Genomic DNA, 24,527 nt, shown 5'->3' with positions numbered 1-24,527 from the left:
ATGATATCCTTCTCAGCACATCAAAGCGCTCGCCAGCCTGCCACCTCTCTTTCAAACTTCCTCAGGTCCAGTTGCTTCAAAGAGACGCTGCTTTGTTGAATTTTTTTTTTTTTTTGGATGAACACAAACATTGCACCTAGATTTTGTTTAATCTTTCCCTCATGTATAAATAGCGTAAAAAGAAACACCGGAGAGAAAAGTGAAGAGTATATGGTAATGGAATTCATGTTTATGGATCAAGTTATCATTTTATGTCAAGACTTTCTATAACTTGCTTTTCAGGCATCATTTGCTCCTCATGCTTTTATTCAACAAATGGCTCAACTTAAAAAAAAAAAATCCTCAATGCAGAGAAGCAGGAGACAGGAGGAAGGGAGAATGCCAAGAAACAGATTTAAAAGAGAAGGTGCTGCATTTGTCTATTTATACTTAGATCCAGGCTGCCGGGCGCTCTGGCGTCTGGGGCCAGGACACACTTGTCTCTCTTTGTTTCTGACTAAAATGGATCAGGAGCTCTCTTGTGGCTCGCTCGGATTTATCAGTCGATGCGGTGACAGATAAAGAGTCAAGTGTCTTTTGTTTGCTTCTACATCGAAGTGACAGATGCGCGACAGTGACAGCTCATCCCACCGCCTGCTGCACCGCTTCCTCCAGAGGAGATGCCTCATGATTCCAAAGTCAGAGTGACTCATTGTTACGAGTGAAGCAGACTGTTTCTAAAACATTTCTATCAGTCTGGGTTTTTCACTTCGTCAGAGCACATCCTTGCATGACATGTTAAGTAAGTCGCTATCATGAGTTACATGTTGGGAATGAATGAGGATGCTTTCTGGACGACTTTTGAAATACTGATAACTCGCAATTGAATTGCTATTGTTATGGGTTTGGTAAGTTTTGGGGTGTGCATTATTATTATTGTTATTATTATTATTATTATTGTCATTGTTATTTGACGGTGGTCAGCAAGTCATAAAACCTTACAAATGCAACTGTGATAAATAGGTCACTAAAAGTAGCTGTGTTGATGCTCTATTGAGCATCAAACTAGCGAAAGCACACATAACATATGGAAACTCAAAATTCAGTTTCCTCATGCACTTTCAAGCCGGTCACTACCTCAATAGGACATTAGGAAGAAAATGAAGAATGTATGAGTATGAATAATGAGTCCAAAGGCTCAATCTTAAGTGCCAGGATGTAACAGACATCTGATGTAACCATGACAACTGAAAACACCCCAGCTCCAGATTTCCAGTCCCGTTTCAAAACACATTCCTGCACCTAAAGATTAGCAAGTTCCCCAGCAAGTTAACTCAATATGTCATTTTCCACTACAATTGGAAGCAATGTTTGGTCAGTCATGAATTAGTACGGTATTTTGCCTGCAAGAAAACTATACAAAAAAAAAGTCCTGCGGGTCACATTAGATCACTTAGCAGGCCAGATTTGGCCCCTAGGCCTTGAGTTTGACGCATGTGGTTTAGAGGCGCCACTCAGTCGTTTCCATTCAGCTAACACTTTTAAAGGCTGCTAACTTTTTCAGCCTTGACTCGCCATGTAGGTATTATCGTACTATATTCTACAGCATCAGCTCTAACTGAAACTCAAACTGAAACTTAGTTTATGAACTCCATATCTGTAGCTAAATAAGGTGTATTCATTCTACATTTCAATGTGTGAATTTAAATCAAGTCAATAATGTTTGTTTTTTGTTTAAATGCAAATGATCTCAGTATTTTTGGGTGCTACTAAAAGCTAAATGTTTTTTAGTGTGAGCCAGATTTGATGCTGTGGAAATGAGGGACATCGATTACTTTAAGACTAATCTTGACACTCAACTTTTCAGCTCAAGCCTTTTTATACGCAAGTTTATACGTGCGTATTTTACAGTCTTGTTGAAGGACACATTTTATCACCCTGTGAAATCTGGAGGCTGTGAATGACTCCCAGGCCGGACATTGGACATGCCTGGGCTATAGTGAACAGTAAACTCAAATTTAAAGACACATTTGGATTTAAAACACCTTGTGTAAATGAGCCAAGCCTATCATTAAATATTAAATATCCACCACCATCCAGTGTCACAGCTTTAAATTAAAAAACCTCTGCGCTAGTCGGTGAATACTGAGCCTCAACACACACGGGCTGCGACACTATCTCAGAAAGACTGTTACCAACTGTGTCCCTCATTACTCTCTCTTTCCTATTCCAGTTCACTTGTTTAAACAGTTGCAGACTCTGCTGCGCAGCACACAAGACTTCACGTTTGGCTGGAAGCTTTCAGGCAGTCTCCAGTGGTGGCAAGCTGTTTCATCATTGCTCCAAAATTCAAAAGCTTTACTTCCCATTCCGACTCTGCGAGGACAGGGCCACCATCCGTTTTGATACGCAGGAGAAGAACTTGACGTCCGTCTTAAGAATTGCTTGACATGAGGAGGCTGGGTCCAATATACACGAGAGTATCCGCCAGCCTGACCACAGTATGTCACACCTCACTTGGGTAGATGTTCATGTGAACTGAATTGGATGTGTATGAATAAGAGCATCATTTTCTGTATCATGTTCCTCATGTCAACCTGGTGCTTTGGACATCCAGTCCCAGCGTGACAAGATGATGGCAGGCTGAGTCAGAGAATAAACGCGGGCGACTCGTCGCACCTCCTTCTGGCTCTTTTACAGGAACACTCCGGCCACGTCATTTGTTCTTTTCGCTGAAGTTACAAAGTCAGATTGCAGGAAGTAGTGCTGATATGTTCCTCCTAATGTCATGTGCTCTTGATCCGTCCCTAGTTGCCATGGAGATGTGAGAAGAGCAATGATGTGGGGCGGCCAGCGGGAGGAGACTGGACTCATGTCTCATCTCCTTGAAGAGGAAGAGGATGTTTTTCGGGGGCCATGGGTGCAAACATAAACACAAGAAAACTTCTTTAACTGCGCTCCAACATACTGAAGCCTCTCATTAGCCTGAAAAGTCGCTACTCCAACATACAACTAAAGCTTGTTTCAGTGAGTTGCTATTTGGACTCCAGCTACGTTATTGAGCTCAACTTTCTTTGTAACAAAAGCTCCATGTTTTCTGCTGGTAAACTGGCAGGACCGTCCTCCGCAGACACGGCGTGCCTCCTATCAACGCTCAGACAGACGCGGACGCTAATGCGAGCTAATCCCTGTGTAGAACGCCCCAGGATGACGGCCGCTCCTCGCTCACCCGTCTGACGGAGCCTCGCTTCAAGACCAGGAGGCATTTTTTATTAAGCTGCCAGTTATTGTGAGCCGCGAAGACAAGATGTTCGGCGGCGTACACACGCCAGTGCACTGGCTCGTGTCCCAGCTGACTTCATTAAATAGCATATTGCCAACTAGACGACTTGTGTGATAGTGTACAGACGACGTACGGCGGCGTTTTGTATCAGAACAAACCAGCAAATACACATGGCCCAAGGGTTATTATATTCAGCATTTAGTTCACTTGCGCTACCACGCCGATCCTCCATCTCTGAAGCACTTAGCTTGCTCCCCGATGAAGCCAGCGAGAGCCAAGTCAGTGAGGTGTATCAACAAGCCACAGGAGGAACTGAACTACCCACATGTTGTTGAAGCACTATTAGGAACCTGGGATTTCTAAATAGGCATCATGTTACATGAGGGCCGACCAATGAATGGCAGCAAAAGGGTCGCCACTTGGGAAGGGTGACGGAATGCGATGGTTTCCCTGGTTCAAGGCAATGACTACCTGTGCGCAAGACAGGTTTTAACCAGGCTTTTAAATGTCTTAAAATATAAAATCAAAGTATAACAAAAATGATCAACCTGTCAAAAAACTCTCACAAACACACGAGCATTGTATTAATCCACGCACACGCCCTCAGACTTGTCATATAATAGGCATTTAGCAACATCCCCACACACTCAGGGCAAACACTGGCGTTTCTTTCCCGCCTCACAGGCTCATCACGCCGACAGCTTCCACAATAAACCTGATCATTACAGTCAACAGTGAGATGCCAGAATCTGAGTGGGGGGGAATTTCTGCTGAGCGAGAGTCACCCTAGGATCCAGTTTTTAAATGATAAAATGAAAGAGCATAACATGAAAGAGAGCACTGATCCACTGTCAACTGGGGTTGAAAATGTACCGACAGCAGGCTCCTTTATTTTATGAGTCCCCTTTGTAGCTGCTGCTAATATAATTTTTATTTGATTTTTATATTCCCCATTCTCACCAAAAAACTTCAGCCTATAGGGTTCTGAATTACCTTTGTTTAATAGATTTATTCTCTGCCTTCTGTTTGCTACAGAGACGATACATCTCATCCCTGCTGTCTTTTATCAGTCAGAAAGAAACACGCCGTCCAATGTGTAATGGAATGAAAGTCTTCATTGATTTCCTTTCCAAATGAAGCGTCATGGAAACACTGTTTCTCTCGACTGAGGAATCCTGCTCACACCCTGTAGCTACCTCACACAAATATGGACTCTGCTCTTTTACATTCTCTGGCATTAGACTGGAAAGACTTCTGCAAAGTAAGCAGCTATAAAACTACCTTTGAAAGGGGTTTTCTATTATAAACAATTCCATTTTAATAAAGAGTAACTGCTCCACTTATCGACTTTCCTCGTCTGACTTTCACAAGAAAAGAGTGAATTGTGGTGATGGCCTCACAGCACAAGTCATGAAACTAGAGACTAGAGGCCACCTGTTGATCTCTGCCACAAGGACAATGTTCCATGAAGCCTCACCATCATCAATTCTTACTTGCATGCCGGAGGAAGACATTTTAAAAATTGTCTTAAATATATTATTTGCATTTTCTTGGCTGTTTTGTTGACGCTCCAACAAAAAAAGGCTTCCTGTAGATCAGGGAAGGTGAAGCTTCATGAAACAGTGACATCATTTTCAATGTAGGTTGAACTCTCAGTTTAAAATTATGTGAGGTTTCATTGAAAAGGTTGTTCAAGTCCAAAGATTTCAAAGCGGAATCATTTTCAGGGATTCTGAAAATGAAGCCTCTGCTTCATGAAGCCTCATAAGCCCACCGAACAAGGGAGAGAAAGAGCCAAGATCAAAAAACAACCTTATTTTAGTGAATGTCAGTTGATAGTTACAATGGGCTTATGAGGCTTCATGAAACAGTATCCTCATTTTCAGAGGTCTCTCTGCTCTTTGGATTTGAACAACCTTTTCAAAGAAAGCTCACAACACATCAACAGTGAGAGCACCACCAACTGAGTTTTGAAAATAAAGACACTGTTTCATGAAGCTTCACCAGCCCGTCACTCGGGTTTCCTCTGTCTTCTAAGGTGTAGTTTTGCTTCACTGACACAAAACAACACTCCTAAAAAAACAGGGCAGAATCAGTCAACGATAACTGATGCTTACAGCTGTGTTACTGACACTCATAAATCGCTAATATCTCAGCCTCTAAATACATATTAATCTCTTAATTCTGTCATTTCAGGTGCATATTTTCAGTTAGAACTTCCTTTTGCCATTAAAAACTGTCTCAGAGTCACCTTCAACAGTAGTTAATAAGCAAACTCATAAAACACCACACAAGAAGGAGACTTTTACATCATGACTCTGGGAAAATTGAAGCTGCAGAGGCACAGAGATGCGATTCGCTTTTACGATGAAGGCTGGAGATAAAGATGATACACGGCCTGAAGGTACTTGAGGAGGTCGTGCGGTTGGAAAAGCATCTGACGATAGCGGTGGTCTTAAAAAGAAAGGGGGAAAATAGAATCAAAGCCCCTTCCATGGCAAATTTTAAACGTTGCACTTGTCCTTTGTGGATTGATGGTGAAGGATGTGGAGACCCCTTGATCTGAGCTTCCTCGTACCTCTCAGAAACATCACTGTCCTGCAGCACCTCTACAGATCAAAAGCTCTGCTGACGTGTGATATGGAAATGGACGCCCTAATTTGGACTCTCACCCTCCAGTTCAAAGTCGGCCCGATCTGCATCTGAACATCCAAAGCCTACGAACGAGGATCTCACTGCAGCGTCGAGGCAGACTCGCAAAAATCGGCTAAAATCAATGACATCTGCAGGTTTTTGAACGTCCCTCCTCAGAAGTACAACCTCAGGCTTCAGTCAATCATTCGTGTTTGATCAGACAGCTCGGTTTAATGCCAGTGCCAAACTTACACATTTCATTTGCGGCAAAACTAGACGTTGATGCCATCTAACAGACGTTTGAACTCAAGACCACAGTTTTAATCGACCACATTCCTCATGCTTAACTCGGTTTTGTTTTTTTTTTCTCAATGTCTGACAACACTTCTACAGCTATATAGGGTGCTATATACATAGTGCATCACTGTGCTTTCATTCATTGGCATATGTTCATTTCCATCTACTCATACCAGAATGAGGTGAGGAGCACAGTGGTCAGGTCACCAGATCCTCACAAGAAGAAACCATTCCTGCACATACACCTCCAGACACCAAAGAGTCATCAGATAGTCAGAAGGTGGCACTCTTGTGTTTTAAAATAACAAGAGGTTTCATTGAAACAGTTGGCCGTATTGTTGACCATACAACAAAAAAAGGTTTCCTGTTAAATTTTGACACAATAGACCAGGGAAGGTGAAGCTTCATGAAACAGTGACATTATTTTCAAAGTCGGTGGTGCTCTCAGTTTAAAATGATGTGAGGTTTCATTGAAAAGGTTGTTCAAATGCAAAGGTTTTAGAGCAGAGAGTGCCATGTAGTGGGCGCTAAAACATTGTTTCATGAAGCCTCAGTAGCCACATGAACACGGGGAGGACATACAGAGATAAGATTGAGTCTAATCTAGAGCTTACTTGCTGTGAGGGGACAGAGCGAGCTTCTGGGCTAATTCATGGTCAGACTTTAAGAAGAAAAAGAAAAAAACGCAAAATAATGTGAATATTTCACCTAAGATTGTGTGTGTTCCATTTCACCAACACTGTACTGCTATCTCTTCTTCTTCTTTTTAATGATGGTGAACTTAGGAATGAGAACACATAACAAAAGCATCCTGACTGTATCGCATCGCTATGGCCTACTTTAGCATCTCCACCTACTTTTTGGAGAGAGAGAGAGAGAGAGAGAGAGAGAGAGCACCTTAACAGTTTGCTCCAAAAGTTCTGTGTCACCATTTTAAAGCAGAGGTGTGTGTGTGTGTGTGTTCACTGCTAAATATAGCAGTCTGTCCTGAATAAACTCTTTCACTGCTTCTGCTTCTTGACTGCTGAATCCAACGTCAGGATTTCACTGTCAACTGCTAAATGACTCCAGAGCTCACTATCTCAATATCTGCTCCAGCCACTCATCTAATGGCTTTTGAAACTGAGGCACGTTAAAAATGCATCCCAAAAAGTAGCCCACCAACTTACGCTCACCCCTATACACATCAGGGAGCACATAAAATACAAATCCGGGCTTATCGCTCAGTACGCAGCTGATGGCCTCAGATGATGAAGAACATCAGCCGCTTTGTTGCATTCAAAAGACACAGTCGGGTGAGATTCTTTTAGATGAAACCTAAAAATATCCATGAGATGGGGAAGATGCCTGCAGTCCTGTACGTCTCTGCAACTTTATTAGATCAAGCCAAATTATCATTCAGCGGCAGAAGACTCTGAATATGGAACAGCTAAATCACAAGTGCTCCACCTGAGATTTCACCCTCTCACCACCTCCAGTCCCAAACTCCCTCCTCAAATAAAGTCAAATTAAACATTTACATCACTGCTCTTCCTGTTTTTTTTTAATCTTTGGTGGGGACAAGCTTCAAGAGCTCCCTGCTCTGGTTTGAAGTCTGATAGCCACTTCTGGCGCAGCACCACAAACAGTAAAAGACTCTTCTGGCAGAGATGCTACAAGACACAGAGAAGCAGAAAGAAGCGAATAGAAGCAGTGAAGCAGATCTAGATAGAGGCGGGCGAATGAAGCTTCATGAAACACTGACACCTAGATGGTGCTATCTGCTCTAAAATCTTTGGATTTGAACAACCATTTCAACAAACCCTCACATAATTTTTTTTTTTAACCAAGAGCGCCACCTACTGAGCTCTAAAAATGATGACACTGTTTCATGAAGCTTCATTTGCCCATCACTTGTACCAGATACCTGAACTGATAATGTTTCTAATATATAATTTTTATTTTTATTATATTATATATATTGTAATTTGTGAACCACATAATGTGCTTCCGCCATCAACATAAAACTCTGTGGAGCGCAGACAACACTAAATAAAGAACTCTATTTCTCCCAGCAAGGGATCAGAAAAAAACGAAAGTGAGGTCAAGTCCTGCTCACACAATGCATTTGTCAGTCCTAGCTGCAGGTTAACAAGCAGACTGAATGATGAGTTTAAAAGGGAAAAGAAAAAAAAAACTTGCTTCCAGAATCTTCCCCCAAAAACCCTCTTCCCACACAATCCTCCTCAGCGTGTGGGGAATCATTTGTCAACAGCGTCTCCCACAGCTGCAGTAAAACTACTACATTCAGCTGTCCTGCGTCTCGTCCTCGCCGCCACAGACAAGCTGAGAGGTAAATGTTGGTTAAACGTTTGGCAGGTGTAAACGGTTGTGTGTAAACAGCTTGGAAATATGGGGCAGGTAGGTGGAAATGACATCACCTAGGTAGTTCTATTAGATCAAACTGTAAAAGCAGAAGCAACACAAAGCTGTCACTCATTCCGTCACGATAGTTCAGTGAGGCATCGGTGAAGATGCAGAGCAGCCATGTTTTCGTCCCAACAGGCCATTCAGCAAAATCTAAATTGGTTTCTGCCTCAGTTTCCATGGAGAAGAATCCCACGGCTAAAAGGGAACGGGGCAAAAATCGATGAAGTTCCTCGGGCAGCTTTGGAGCTGTGACAGTCCTGAGCTGCTGCACATGAAAGGAATTAGGAGGGTGTTGTTCCAAAATTGAAAACTGCAGAGAAACAGTTGACCTCAACGCAACAATGACCTCTACGGTCTGTGCTGAAGACTGCAGTGTTTGTTTCAGACAGGTGTTTTTACAAGCGCTACCTGCTGGTCAAGCGACGATGAAGAGACTTGTGGGACTGACTCAGGTCAGTGATGCGTTTTTCCTTCAATATTGCAGATGTTCTGGTGCATACAGTACCTGTAGCACACGCAGGCCAATAGATGCGACGGCCTTTATCCCGGGACTTTCACTTACTCAGCTGTCCCATTGTCATGAGCTTCAGGAGGCCTGTTACCTCGGCTGCCAACATTGCTCTTACAATAACTGTCATTTTGGACACTAATTGTTCCAGGACAATCAAATGACTCCAGGATCAGATCTGCCTTCTTTGCGCGACACTAATGGCCCCCCTGGACAAAGTCAGACACCAGGGTACGAGCCAGTTCTCTACTGGGCACCGTCGTTATTGAGCGACAACCATTTTTAAAAGCATATTTATCATGATCAGCAAGTTCGATGTGCAGTGAGTGCAAGTGAATCCCAGACTTCATTCTCTACGTCCTTCGTGAAAGAGTATCTCTCTCTCTCCAGAGTGACGTAAGCCATGTGCTCTAACTTACTTATACTTATTACTTATTTTCTTTCTTTAGTGGACATGTGACCAGCACTGTAGTGTGGCGTGGACAATTCAATTTCCTCAAGGCCCACAGGGGAAACTGTAGCGGTGGTGAGGGGCCAAAAGAACCACAGAGATAACTACAAAACATGATCTATATCCAAGATATATCCTTTAGTAACAAGGACAAAATGAACCTAAGAAGATGAAATGTAGTTAAGGATATTAAGAGTGAGTGTAAATATGCCATGAAAACTATTGAATTTTATACGCACTTAATTTGACTAGAGGTTCAAGATAAAAAGGCTATTTATTTCAAAATGTATTTTCAGTATTCCGTCAATGTATTTTGCGGAACAAAAGAAAAAGCATAAATGGCCAATGCAAAGAAGAAAATACTAGTTTTAAAACAAGAACATGTTATATTTACTGCTGAAGTGTTTGTGGTGGTGAGTAAAAGAGAAAGAACAAAAAAATGTTGTTATAAAAACTGGTTATAGTTTTAGTCTGAAGTCAAACGGGCCACAAAATACAGGCATCAGGCCGCATATGGCCCCCTGGCTGCACTTTGCCCAGGTCTGCCTTTTTCAGTGTTTCCGTGATCATGGCGCTCTTCAATTAAAAAATATTTTATATTATTTATTATTTATTTATATTATTATATAATATTTTATATTATTTTGAAATTTGTGTCTAAATCCAAAGATTTTATGGTCATTTTTATGACTGTAAATAAACTGAGGACACTGTTTCATGAAGCTTCATAAGCCCATCACCACTTTTTCAGGTTCTTCTGAGGCTTCATTTTATTCTTGCTTTTGTTGCCTCTAATAAATCAAATTGTCCTCCATTGGTCCAGAGAATAACCAGCAATATTGAATACTTTTACACTAAGTAGTGATAGGCTTATGATGAGGCTTCATGAAACAGTACCCTCCTTTTCACAGCCCACTAGATGGCGCTATTTGGTTTGAAATCTTTTCCATTTCAATGAAACCTCACATCATTTTTAAATGGAGAGTGCCACCTAATGCGCTATAGAAACAGTGACACTGTTTCATGAAGCCTCATCAGCCCGTCATACTACTAGTATTGCACTGTATGTAATGTGTGCTTCAATGCATTGTGTTTGAAATGATGACAACTGAACAAAATCTCATTTGTAGACAGATTTTGTTAAGTTGTTGTGTCTTTATGTGTTTGATCAGATGCTCTTCACATGAAGCAGCGCGCTGGGGGGAAGTTTAAAACCGCATCATCAACGTACACATTGCTTCAGTTGCCTTTCCTTTGTGTTGCCATGGTGACGCAACATCACTCGCCGCTGCCTCGGTGTGAGCACATTAAAAAGCAGCTCCAAAGAGAGTTGAGAGCGGAACTGCACGGCGAGAGGCGCTCACCAAACACATAGCAGAGGATGCAACATGGTTTGGTCACTCAGTAAGAGAGGTATTCGGATCAAAAACTTGTCTAAAGAAACATGAAGTGGACACTCACCTCACAGTTGCTTCCTGTGAAGCCCTGGCTGCACTTGCATGTGTAGTCCCACGAGTCTCCGGCTCCACCAGCAGTGGGGAGGGCAGAGCAGCGCCCCCCATTCAGACAGGGCTGACCTTCACAGGGGTCCGGGCCAGGTGCGGCTTGGGTGGGAGTGGGCTTAGCTGGAGCCGGGGTGTCAGGAGCCAGCTGGAATGGAGAGGGAGCAGCTCCGGCACGGACGCTGAGAAGTAGCACTAGAATCAGTGGAGGTGTAAAGCTTGGCAGCGTCATCATGGTCCTCTGAGTGAAGTGGCTCTCCAGGGTCTGGAGCAGGAGAGGAGGGTGAGTTAGGGATGCGAAGCCTAGTAGATGTTCACAGAGTGGCGCTGAGAGCTGACTGGTTGATGCTGCGCAGGCTGACAGAAGGTAGGGATGCAGAGGGGAGCAGTGAAGAGAGGAGGAGGAGGAGGAGGAGGAGGGGGAGGGATCCAAGTACCGATGACGATCGTGGTGACGACATTCACACACTCTTCGTCCCCTCATCCTCATGTTGTCTCCTGGATATTTGAGATGAAAGGGAGAGAAAATGCATCGAGAAAATGGAAAATGACATATTTAGAAGCACCTCTTCTGACATCAATGTGGGGGATAAATGACACTGGTTCCAAGGAGAGGGCACCCGCCTGCCTCACAAGTTACTTCTGTCCATGACCTTGTCTTTTGGAAGCTCCTCATGACCAGAGGTGAGGTCACTAGTCTCACTCTCCCAAACAAGAACATCCATGTGCCCACCAGAGAACAACAAAGCAGAGCAGGTAGAGGAAACTAGACGTTCTTTTCCTGTTGAGAACCACTAGAACATTTGGCAGCGAATGATAATAAAGCAGAAGCATCGCAAAGTACGGTTAGCTTAGCTTGTAGTTTTAGCGACCACAGAAACGCAACCCAAAGTTTTACGTAGTAGAATTGAAAGAAACAAGTAGTGATATATCCAGAAAGAGCGCTAACGCTAGCAAAAGTCTCGTGTAAGCTAGTGTGCTAAAGAATTTAGCAATAGTTGCACCTGGACTCAGAACCTCCCGGGCTGTTGCTGAAACAACAGGTTGGCTAAGAGCAGAAACAACTGGAAGATGGAAACAAAGCAAGCATTTCAGAACGGCCCTTACCTGTGCAATAACCATGCTATGCTATCAGCATGTTGACATGCCACACATCTAAGGAGGGGAGAGAGAAGAGGTCACGCTCACGGACTGAGACGGACATGGGAACAATATTTGGTTATTTGGAGTCTTTTAGGTCTTTTGATTTCAGTGCATGAAAAATGGCAGCAAAAACAAGTGTTTATTGTTTTGTTCAGTGCAGGATGGAGGGTTAAAGACGTAAGAGCTTGACGGAGAAACAAAATAGGACCGTTTGATAAATTGTGATTTAGATCATTGAAAACTAGGGTTGGGATTCGATTAAAAAAATAATCTAATTAAATTAGTGATTAATTAATCTCAATTAATTGCAGTTTAATGGTTTAAGAATATTTGCCACAAGAAGCCACATTTTTCAATTTGATGGAATTTGGTGTATTACTGAATCAAATGACGGATCAGTTTGACAATGGCACAATAAATCAGGATGGTGGCTATATTCAAGTTTTTACATCACCTTATTTCAACAGAAGCTCGTTTCATGTCCTGAAAATATTTGTATAAGAATTTCAATGTTATAAGAATTTCAAGTCCATTCAGAGTAGTGGAAACCCTGGCCATTGTGTAGTGAAAAACCTCCCTGAACAAAAGCAAACAGATGCTTTTGTTTGCTTTTGTTCAGGGATTCCTCCATGTTTGTTGTTGTTGTTCTCATCCTAGCTGCGACGTGTCTTGTGCATCAGTGTGATCAGTGGAACTCCTGCGCTGACAAAGGTTCCCTGTTGTCTGGAGAGCAAACTGTTACATTAAATTAAATTAAATTAACACAATTAAACGCGATAAAAATATGTTAACGCATTAATTACGATTAATTAATCGCTATTAACTCGTTGAGTCCCACCACTATTAAAAACATGAAAAAAATACCAGGGCTGAGAGATTACTTTTAATTAATCTGCGGTCAACGTGATGAATGAAAAAAAAAAAAACCAGAATCATTGCATTTCTTTCTTTCTTTCGCAGGAACATTTCCACCAAACCCAGCTGCACCACCATGTGATGTCTAAACCAAAACTGGAGATTGGCATCCACCCTGAGGTCTCAGCTCATGTGTACAGACTGAACTCGTGTTTCATCACTATGGTATCAAATATTAAAACGCTATTAATGGTAAAGCGTCAAATCCATTGACTTGCTTCACCACAGCAGTTAAAACTCATGGTGCCACACACAAGTGGACTGTCAGTTGACAAACAAAAACAAGACAACCCGAGTCAAACAGTTACTTTATTTATGTTCAGGTAAAAACATGAACCTGATGCAGTAAATTATTGCAGATCTTAGAAACCAGCACATTAACGATTGGGCCAGGAGAGCATACAGTGGCGCCCTCCCTTGGCCACAGACTGCAGGTGCACACCACGGTTTGTTCCAAGCCAGCAGTGCAAAGGAAAAAAAAATCAACTACAGCAAGAAAAAAAACGATATAGAAAAAAAAAAAATAAAGCAGAATATTCACACCTTAAACTGGTGTGAAACTGCATATAAACTTGTGTTGAAATGAAACTTGGCCCAGCTACATACGTGTTGAGGGTTGCTATAGAGCCTGGTCTAGAGATCACCTCACACAATCAGTAGGGCCTCAACAGAAAGACGCCAACTGTCAAACAAAACAAAAAAAAAAAAGGGAAAAAAAAACCAAAACAAGAAAAACAATTACCTGACCAACACATTGGTTACAACTCTTCAAGTGAGCAATCTCAGCTCCAGGAACAGAGAAAGAAAAATTATATTATATGCGCTCATCACTACCCACATTCAACCAACTGCAACTCTCGTTTCCATTTGAAGCAAAGACACACAGGAAGGAGGGGGAACTTAAATGCAACACACAAACTGGGGCATATAATACAGAAAAAAATGTCAACAAACAAACTGCAGGGAGAAGACATGAGAACAAATATCTATTCTATCAAATGTGTAGAATGAGCAAAATCTGCAAATTTGTCTGTACAAATGATCTTTGGAACTAAAGTAAACCTAGCTTGCTCGATGGACCCCAACCCTCTTCCTCCCCCCAAACCCGGTGATAATGTCCACCACTGTGGAGGAGAGAAATCCCTTTTTTTTGTTTGTTTTCTTTTTAAATATCACATAGCAATGCAATTCAAAATCTCACCCAGATGATTTCTTCTTTTTTAACATTACTCCACTACTAATATAACTCACTCTCACTTTTAACTTTTTTTTTTCTCGTCGTCATGGAACGCCTTTCCTTTTTTCCACATTTTATTTTTTTTTTAGAGTCAGGGCCAGCAAATATATATATTTAAGTCTGAATTTCTCAGCAAGCTGTATTCTCTGATGAGAAGGCTGTACACATTAGCCTCAAAGTATGCGATTACAAAAAACTAAAGGAGGAAGTCGTGATGTCATCAGTTGCTGAAGAAGGCATTTGAATGTGAGCTGTGGAGAGATCAGGAAAGGTGGAAAGACTGCTGGCCCTCGCGAGCCGCGATCAACAGTTTCTCTCGCATGATCTCTATGCTGGAGTAGTCAGGCAGCTTCAGGTAGTTGACGCAGGTCATGACTGAAGGGAGGAAGTCGTCCGGGTTCTCTGTCGACTCAAACGTCTTCCTCACAATCGTTAACGGAGGATTCAGACTCCGGAAACCTGCAGGGAAAGACCAGGGTGGACGGAGGTTAGAGTCTGCTACTTATTTTTTACTACTACTACTACTACTATTTATTCCTTCAAGGCAGCAGTTATCCCAGCTACTTAGGGCAACAGGCCGGGGACACCATGAATAACAGTCAATCACGGCTACTCATTCACATTTACAAAAATTCAAAACCACCAATTAATCTTGTTGTGTTGTTGTGGGAGGAAATGGGAGTGAAGTTTGTGTGGCCAGTCATTGGTAATCCAAGCGTTTTAGGTTGCCGTATTTTTCCCCAGACAGAGGGACTTCTTTCTGTTCTTGTCTGACCGACAACCTTGAATTAAGAAACAGGCAGCGAAACGTTCCAAAAAACAAATATAGATGTTTAAACGCTCCTCAATACTGACATCAGTAATCCAATACATACAGTAAAAGGATCACCAGGAAGTTCAATAAACTCAGATAATATCAGGTGGGAACTGCCTGTACGTTACCCATCAAAAGTTGCAGAGGAGACAAACTCCATTGTCGGATGACTCACCTCCAACAGGCAGTCTGGGGCTCCCTGTGACAAACTGTAAAAACAGCCTCTGCTGCTCGGCATCAAAACTGCTCAACACTTCGAAGAGGAAACGAACTGCGCGGCTGTGGAAGGAACAGATCATAATCTTTAGAGACAAAATGTTCTCAACGCCGTTACTATTGTGAAGAAAGCGATGGTTCCGGAGGGCTGTGACATGTCGCTGCGTCCCACCTGTCATGAGTGTATCCATGGTCTGGCCGACAACACTCCATGAGCGTCTTTACATCCCACGTCTCGGATTTACTACCACACAGCAACTGGTCAAGCTACAGACGAAAGGAAGAAGGAAAAAAAAAGGATTTTTGAGACAAAGTCATCAAACATGAACTGGAAATATGAATAAGAAAATATGACCTCCTCTGGATAGAAATACTGCAGGTGATGCAGAGGGAAGACGGACTCAAATCCTTCCCGAAATGACTCGAACTGTCTGGACACGCCTTCATTTAGAGTCCAGTACACCACCAACTACACAGCAAGGGTCAACAGATCGTCAGTTCAGGACAGTGAAACGTCAGTGAGCAATGAATGACATTACCCTCAGGTACTCCTCTAGGTTGTAGATGGTGACGGGAACATCCTTCCCTCCCTTTTTCAGCTCGATGTTAGGGAATCCTGGGAGGGTGAAGTCCAACCCGAGGTCCTCCACTGAGCAGCCGTTCATGTTGAGGCTCTCCAAGCCCTGCTGGAGGGTCTCCCTCGTCTACACACGAGGCAAAAGCCCATATTTAGTGGACTGAGCAGTTGAAGGGCAGTTTCTCAAACAACGTCCATCTAACCTGCGATCGATCCTGTTCCAGCCTTTTCTTTTGGCGGATAATATCCTCTAAGTGCTGGATGGAGCGAGCCACACTTGGATCGATGTTGACCAGGTCATGGGAGCTGATCGACAGCTCGTGCCGGAGCATCCACTTGTAAAATGGCAGCCCCAGAGGCAGATCAAGCTGGAGAGAGGAGGACATCATTTAGAGCATTGATTCTTAACCATAGGGCCAGGGCCCACGGAGGGCCCGCCAGCGCCCGCTAGAGGGCCACTAAAAACCTCCTTTGGGCTGTGAGGGCCGCAAGACGCTCAGTTTTAATACATTAGCCACATACGGTGGCATAGTGTGTCATTGAATTGACATCTGCAAATCTGTGATAGTTAACTATCTAGACGTTATTAAAAAGAAATAAAGAAAGTAAAGAAAGTGTTGCCCCCCCTATGACATATATGGGGTTTAAATAAAATATATTAATTCTATTTTATGATATTTAGACATTGATTTATTATATTTATTTTATTCAGAATTTCATTCAGTTCATTTGCAAACAATGCATCAAGTGTATTTTTTAATTTTTTTTCTTTAGTAAATTTGATGAATATCTCTTGCACCTGGTTCTGCTGCTGGATGGACTTTTCAATGACAAATAAATATCTTTACAATAATCACATGATTTAATGTCATTTCACAAGGGTTTTTTTTACGTGTAAGTAGATTAAATATGATTATTGATCACAAATGAAATCAAGAGTAGTGAATCAGTTCTATTACTTGAATGAGCCCCAGCCTATTTGTTCTTTGAAAGAGGGGGAAGAGGATCAAAAAGAGCCCCTGATTTAGAGGTTTTATAAATGCCTCACGGAAAGTAAATCCTTCAACTGAAGACATCGTGATAAAGCCGGCTTCCTAGGGCACAAACTCAAATGAAGTTAAAGGACATGCTTTTAAGCAGTGGGCCAACAATCCATTTTCTGTCCATATTATTGATGCATTGTTGCAGCCCAATGCAGTACTAAATAATAAAACATTAACCATTAGTGGATTTGTCACCTTTTTCATTTGTATCAGAGTAGAACCCGCAGGCTGAGACAACGGCTGCTTACCAGTCGGAAGTCCATGATTGCTTTGGCCATGAGCTTTCCCAAGAACCGGAACTTCATTTTGATTTTGGCTATGTGTGCTGGTTTGGTTGTTCGTCCAAAGGGAACAGCGAAAAGCCCTCTGGAGCTAAACATGTACTTGGTTCCTTCTTGGCTTCCTGAAGACAAAATGTAGGTGCAGTCGAGTCAATTTCATTCAATCCAAAATTGGTCAGAAGTAGGAATGGGCGATATGGGCAAAAAAGTTATGATGATAAATGTTGCAATTTCTGCAATATTGTATATCATTCTATTCCATGTGTTGGACACACTACAGTTTCTTTTAAAACTGTTTTATGATGAAACCTATTAGTGGAGTTTGTCTCCAATGTCATTATTGGTTTATATTTAAATATAATAGTTAACTAAGTGTAGAGATGAGAAATTCAATGTTTCATGTCTCTGCTAGAACCCGCGCGTGTCTGTCACACTCTCCGCAACTGTCACACGCCGGTGTCAGCTGTCAAACGCTGCAGAGCATGGCGCACCGTCACGGTCTCGTCATGTTCATGTTTGCAGATCCAATGCCACGAGTGAGCCGCGTGTTTATTGTGAGATGGAAAATTGTCATCTTGGAGATTGTGTCTGGCAGTATATCATGTACGATAAGTTATTGCCCATCCCTAGCCAGAAGGATGTGAATACTGGTTTTATTACATATTAAAACAGACAACTGTACCTTTAGGGTTGGCCAGAGTCACCTCTTCACCCCTCCACAAGCCCAGATCAGCTCGCTGTAGCTCTTGTGAAACTAGAGCATAAAACTCCAGAGTTGGACCGAGACCTGTGCCAACCTGGAAGACAATACCATCAGATGTTTTATTAATTTTTGTGTGCAAAAATATGGATGTAAAATCGATGTGAATTAAAAAAAAATGAGACTGAGCTGTACCTCGTTTTCATACTGAATCTCCAACATGGCTCTGGAGCTTCCGAGATCCTGCATCACAGACTCTGCCTGCTTGAGCAGCTCCTCCCGGTTTATTGTCCTCTGTTGGGGGAAAATGCGTTAGAAATTAACACAAGCAAAAACACAAGAACAAAACACCACTGTATAAATGGTTTTACACTAATTTTGAAGGTGCTGCGCTTTGAGGAATGAATGCGCAAATGACACAGAATATTCAAAAACCTCACAGGCTTTGGGAATCAATGATCTAGAGCAGCTTGCAGATCAAAACAGACCACATCAGCTAAGAGGATGAACCACCAGACGCCATGTATACCTCCAGGACATCAAAGCAGGCCGGGAGGACCCCAGCTGCTGCTTACCATACTATTCATCCCCCTGTTTTTGACTGTCGCTCTTGGTCAGCCCACACCAGAAAACCCAAAAACCCCTGCAAGTTGAAGAGTGCTGAGTGCCCCACTGCTGTATAGCTGACCATCATCTGACTGGCTCTGTATAGACAGCTACTACCAATCAGGCGACACCATGTGTAAATCTATGGCAGAGACCAGTCAGACTGAAAGAATACAAAGTCCTTCTGTGTAAGCAATGATATGAAGTGTCTATTCCTTGCTACATAGAAGGGAATAAGGTCCCACCCTGCCTGAGTCATAGGCTGCTGCTTAAGTTGTAAACACATCTGCCAGTGCTGATCAATGGAACTTCAAGTGGACTAGGCTGACTGTTGGTGGATAAATCGACATGGCACCAGGAACTATTACAAAAGGGCTGCAATCAATGACTAGTTTAAATAGTTGACTACACAGTATATGAGGTGCACCGGCTGATGAACACCCCAACATGCCTAACTGTTAATTTAATATTTGACTTTTAATGGCGCAACATGTGATTATAGTCATCTCCTTCTCGGATCTGATTATAATTTTGTGATTTTAACAACTATGTCAACAATGTCTTCCGTCAGTAAAGTCTAGGGGTTAAATTGTGCGAGTGAGTGACAGCGCTCTGCAGCGTCAGTGAGCAGCTGCGCTTCTAACAACTAACTAAAGAAGAAGCTAATCAGTTATTCAAGGAACCACCATAGCTTTAAAGCACTTCGGTAAACCCTGAGTTTAGCGGGCAGACTATGGCTAGAATTAGTTTTCACAAGCCCATCTGGCCGGTGTTTACCCGCCATTTCACTGAAGAGCGTTGGAATCCGCTTCATGTTCATGCATGACGGACGTCAAACTATTGTAGGAAAAGTAGGTTTCCAAATTGTGCATCTGACTTTAGTGTTCGATGCATATTGTGAAATGTTTCCAGACTTGCTTCCATACTACTGCTCACTCACGCATGCACACTAAAGAGAGTGATGACATCATGACATTGGCTAGTCATTACAGCCATAAATTACAAGCACGTATAATAACTTGAAAAGAAAAGTTAGTGCTCTGCATACAGTATCAATGAATGCAATCTTTCATGGTCGACAACAATTTTTTTTCAACCAGGGGAAACAAGAAGGAGTAACCTGCACATATACGGCACCCATCAATGATCTGATTTAAGTCGTATCTTTCCAGTTATCGCTCTTGTTTACCACACAGAGATCTAAGAATTTGGCCACAATTTGTATGGTCATATACAACACCTTTTTCCTGTCGAGGCGTGGTGCAACTCTGCTGTCCTGAGAGTCTGACTGGTTTATCTCAGGGTTGGTGTCCAGTAAACGTTGCATGGCTCGGTCTCGATCAAAGGCAGTTACATAGAACAACATCTGCCGGGTGTCAAACGGGAAGAAGAAAGGACTGCAGAAAAGAATGTGAGACAAAACATATTTAGTGACACATACTGCACGCACACACGCACTACGTTGGATGTAGTATAAAGAATTTAATTACCAAGTCTTTCCCAGCTCAATTAGCCAGGTGGGAATGTTCCCCGTCATAATGACCAGAGGGTCTTGCAGCTGACGGTTGGCTTTGGCGGTCAGCTTGCTGTTTATGAACTCAGTGGTGGGGATTATTTCCTTACAAGCAGCATTCTAAGTGACACATGAAAGCAAAGATTTCAGCAAGTGAAGTAAATTCAAAAACAAGCAAAATAAATTAATGAAGGAGACGAGACTCACATCATACAAGTAGAACCAGTATCTACTGATTGAGTGTAGCACCCTCAGCAGCAGGTTGACCTCCAAAGAGGGGTCATCAAATGTTATGGTCTCTGGTGGATCTGAAGTGAGGTATGTTTCTAGAGGATTGATGATGCTGGGGCACACACCATCTGAGAAAGAGGAATCAAAAACTTTTGTTTAACCAACAATGATTTGGCAGCTGTATAACCTTGTTTTCACACTTGTTTACACACTTGTTTTACATTGCAAGAATATAAAAGACTTTCTTACAGCTACTAATGATTGTTCAGAACACTTTGTCCAGACAGGATATTCTTACCATGCCATAGCTCATCCTGCTTCTTAGCATTGCGTGGTGAGGTTTTGGTCGGAGCAGTCTGGGCCCTGCCCCTCTTTCCACCCACAGCGTCCTTGCTGCCATCTTCGTCCTCTCTCACAGGTTTATACCTGCGATAATACAAGTCGCAACATCAAGATGACTCAAGACCGTTGTCCCCAATGAAAACCATAACAAGATTCATAGCAACAGTGTTCATTCTCATAAAAACAAAACTCTCAAAGCGGGAATGTTTTTGGAAAACAAAATCAGTCAGACCCGGAAACAAAATGCATAGGTCTTCAGCTTTGAACAACTCATAATCAAGCTATTGGGGACTACCAACTACTGCTTCACAACAAATGTACAATATATTGGGACCAGGTAAAACAAACATGAAACAGTCGAAAGTTGTTTTCCCCACACGGACAGACTGGCAAATAGTTGCTCTTCTCACCATATAGTGTGCGTTTTGGTCCAGATGCCCGCTCGCCCAAGAGGGTTCGCCTCGTCATCCGTTGACTCTCTCTCTTCCTCTGCTTGCAGACTGTACTGTCTCACAGCCTGGTAAACTGTCATGTTGTACGGCAACAGGTGGTCACTAATGTAGAACTGCAGTCTGTGACGTACGCTCCCAGAATTTAGGAACTGAGCCGCCTGGACGCAAACAAACCAAAAGTTGGCAGTCATAAATCCGTTCTGTTTGACCGAGTACAAGACCCAACTTAACAGATGATGCACCAAGAATCACATACCAACGATTCATCTATTTCATCGTCTGAGCCGTCATCATCACTGTCCTCATCTTCTTCTCTGATTCTGCCATAGCCTGAAGACACCACAATACATTTGACAAGTGAAAAACAACAATGTCACTCTCATTTGCTACACATGCTGAATTTATTACACGCCAATACGCAAATCACTCCAGAGAAATAAGATGAAAAAGTAAGAGCTATTCCGGCAAAATGTCAAAATATTGTTCAAAGACTTTGACTAGCGTTAAAACTTTGAAATATAAACAATAAACCAAGTCGCACATTGAGTTGCGGTCCCTAGACTTGAACCATCATCAGATCCACGATCAACACAATTTACATGACTTAGTTCCACATTTCACTTTATCAATCCAAAAACTAATCGTATGGCATGTGCTTCAACTATTATTCATTGTTGATCGTTGTGAAGTTTAATTCAGTGGAGTACAGATGAGACACTCTAGTCTGCAGCGCTGCTCACATACACAGGCTGGGGCCACGTTATAGGTGGCATGAGCCACATCAAAAAATATGTAAGTAAAATAAATAGCGCACACATTTCTAAGTTGGCCGCTTGATATTTCTAGGAGGATCACAGTAAACTGTATGAATTTTAAAATACATGCACAAGTATACGCCGGACGTGAACCAGCAACCTTGTGACACACAGGGATGTGCTTTAAATGCTATACAGCCGCTAAGTCACATGACCAGCTGTTCAGGTGAGCCTTACATATTTGTCGGATGTGACTCTTTTCAGCAACACAGCAATGCAACAGTTAGCCTCTGACAGGTTAGCTACCCCTTACCCTACAATGTCACTTTTTGAACAATAATTACAGCAATTATAATTTACAACACAGTCACATTGTACTTGTCTCATCTCGTCTCCCCATTTAATGTTCTTTACAACTGAAAGCATATGTCATGTTTATTGTGGTTGGCAGAAGTGAAAAATATTTCTCACCTCTGACCACAAGATATCTCTCGATGGCTTGTACGAGAGCCAGCGGGTCGATTTTCACAGGGCCACCTTTCCACTGCTTTACATTAGTGCAATCTGGGTGTCTTTGCAGCTGACACTTGAGCTGGTGCGTGTTGAAGAATTTAAGTGCCTGGGAGCCCCTGAAGAGTTAAATCACATGAATGGTATAAGTAACAGAATTCCCAATGATTTAGACCTTTTCATTGGAATAATAAAAAACTTAAAAATAAATTAATCAACCTGCTCCCATTGCCGTTGCCACTGGGAAAGTCGTGGACTTTGACAGGAAATTGCTCCATTTGGCTTAAGCAGCTGTTCATCTTATGAACCAGCGCCAGGTATGGCCCATTCTCTGTTGGGTCCAGACAACTTAAAGGCTCCATTCCAGGAACCTGCAAATCCACACAAGAAACAAAAATGAACTCAGACCTCCAAGAACTCAACGTTGCACTCACAACAAGGCTCAATTTTCAGTGACAGGATTTGTTCATCTTACCGGGCAGCCAGCAAAGATATGAAGAAATCTTCTGAGCCGCATGTCGCGACAGAGCAGGTCTCTGTCATTGTTGGAGGTCAGATAAACAAGGAGCTGCTTCACCAAACCGCTGTGCTGTATCTCAAATGATGACACATCCGACTCCGATACAATATTGGAAATTTCAACCAGACACTCCAAACCTCCATCCACCTACAACAGACAAATGTACAAGCATAAACCTTAGGACATGCAAAGTTAACTAATATATAATACATATAAACAATAGTATTAGATATACGTTTGTGTCTATTTAAATGGGAACTTTACAACATATCATCATGCAAGATTTGATCACAAGTTGGTTTTCTAATCCATCAAAGCAATGTATTGTAAATACAGATGCTCTGATCAGGATTTTTGCCGAGTGCCGATTACCATCCAACACCGATAACATGGATTGACTTCCAGTTTGTAATAAAAATGTAGTTATGTCGTTGGAGTCCTTCTGCATTGATGATGTAAAAAGCAACTAGTCTATCAATATGGTGAAGCTCTAGCAGATGTTGCTATGTTGGCGAAATATTTACAAACTCCCCGCCTGTAGTGGAGCTCAGTGAGCAAGACAGCAAGAGAGAGAGAGATTCAGGTCAAGTGCAAGTGCTTTAAATGGAGTATTTAATTTGTGGCGATTCCCTGCAGAGCATTTTTTGAATGTGCTGCAGGATGACAGACAGAAAAAAAACCTCCACAGCAGACATGCAGCTGCCGAGTGAGCAGCAGGTAGAGAGGAAGGGAGGGAGGAGCGGATGCAACACAACCTGCTGTGCTTCATCAGAGCACCGGCTGTCACAAGTGATGGATTTTTGTGATTGACAAAGACAGGCATTGTTCAGCATTCACCGATCACACTGATTTCAGTCAATGTAGAAAAACAACATTCTCAGTTACTGCAGTAACAGCCTCCAGTGAGGAAATAAAAGTTCATCCAGTAATTCAAATGAATATAACAACTATACCTGAAGGTTCAGTTGCTCAGTGGCTGTGCAAAGTCTCTGGAGTACATTCAATGCAGGGTTGTTGCCGTCTACGTTTTCTGAGTTGAAGTAGCGTTCCACAAACTTGCTTGCTTGTTCTTTAATCCAGGCTTTAATTTTATCTCTGCCAAAGAACATAACATTAGTCCTTGATATCCTGAGATCTTCAGACTGAACAAGTGTACAGAATTCTTGCTCTCACAAAAAGTTGAATAATAGTGTACCTGTTATTAGAAATGGAGTCCTTGGGAGGGGCTCTGGCCAAACCACTCACCCCTGCTGTGCGTGAGGGCTCAGAGTTGGCATTGTTGGTCTGAGCACCAAGCTTGCCCCAACTCTTCGGATTAAGACTGGCCAAGAAGGAGGATTTGGGAGACTGAGTACTAGTAGGGCTTTTAGCTGTGGAGGGAAAAGAACAAAAGACAGATTTAATAAAGACAGTCCACTGCAAGCCTAAATGTGACATTAATTCACTACATATTATTAGAGAAAGATGACATGGTTACCCTGATTGTCTACTTTTTCGTCATCTCTAGGGGGAGAATATTTGGGCCGCCTGGGCCCCCTTTTAGGTAGCCGTTTTCTCTTAAGGACATCACTTAACCGTCTAGATGGAAAGAAAAATATGTTTTACAAAA

General features: G+C 42.4%; 2 protein-coding genes across 13 annotated transcripts in view; both read right to left on the bottom strand.

Moving 5' to 3' along the window:
- Nucleotides 1–11,458, bottom strand: part of dner (delta/notch-like EGF repeat containing) — a 37,163-nt gene extending 25,705 nt beyond the window's left edge. The window contains exon 1 of the mRNA XM_053874025.1: nt 11,023–11,458. Coding sequence (XP_053730000.1) covers nt 11,023–11,298 — 276 coding nt within the window. The 5' untranslated portion in view covers nt 11,299–11,458. The remainder of the gene's footprint in view (nt 1–11,022) is intronic.
- Nucleotides 11,459–13,412: 1,954 nt separating this feature from the next.
- The window catches only part of trip12 (thyroid hormone receptor interactor 12), a 35,620-nt gene continuing 24,505 nt past the window's right edge, over nt 13,413–24,527 (bottom strand). For all 12 annotated transcript variants that reach the window (XM_053873976.1, XM_053873977.1, XM_053873979.1 and 9 more), the window contains 21 exons: nt 24,396–24,496; nt 24,114–24,288; nt 23,872–24,013; nt 22,874–23,065; nt 22,618–22,769; nt 22,360–22,517; nt 21,390–21,463; nt 21,092–21,291; nt 20,638–20,765; nt 20,316–20,467; nt 20,086–20,228; nt 19,836–19,992; nt 18,185–18,283; nt 17,972–18,086; nt 17,257–17,411; nt 16,169–16,333; nt 15,928–16,092; nt 15,744–15,857; nt 15,561–15,655; nt 15,348–15,451; nt 13,413–14,817 (listed from right to left, as the gene is read on the bottom strand). In XM_053873976.1, the coding sequence (XP_053729951.1) occupies nt 14,621–14,817; nt 15,348–15,451; nt 15,561–15,655; nt 15,744–15,857; nt 15,928–16,092; nt 16,169–16,333; nt 17,257–17,411; nt 17,972–18,086; nt 18,185–18,283; nt 19,836–19,992; nt 20,086–20,228; nt 20,316–20,467; nt 20,638–20,765; nt 21,092–21,291; nt 21,390–21,463; nt 22,360–22,517; nt 22,618–22,769; nt 22,874–23,065; nt 23,872–24,013; nt 24,114–24,288; nt 24,396–24,496 (2,983 nt within the window). In that variant the 3' untranslated portion in view covers nt 13,413–14,620. The remainder of the gene's footprint in view (nt 14,818–15,347; nt 15,452–15,560; nt 15,656–15,743; nt 15,858–15,927; nt 16,093–16,168; nt 16,334–17,256; nt 17,412–17,971; nt 18,087–18,184; nt 18,284–19,835; nt 19,993–20,085; nt 20,229–20,315; nt 20,468–20,637; nt 20,766–21,091; nt 21,292–21,389; nt 21,464–22,359; nt 22,518–22,617; nt 22,770–22,873; nt 23,066–23,871; nt 24,014–24,113; nt 24,289–24,395; nt 24,497–24,527) is intronic.

Source organism: Synchiropus splendidus, chromosome 8, assembly GCF_027744825.2.
Source record: "Synchiropus splendidus isolate RoL2022-P1 chromosome 8, RoL_Sspl_1.0, whole genome shotgun sequence".
In the NCBI taxonomy this organism is placed as follows: domain Eukaryota; kingdom Metazoa; phylum Chordata; class Actinopteri; order Syngnathiformes; family Callionymidae; genus Synchiropus; species Synchiropus splendidus.
Note: the sequence above shows the minus strand (reverse complement) of the source record. Positions and strands in the feature narration are given on the sequence as shown.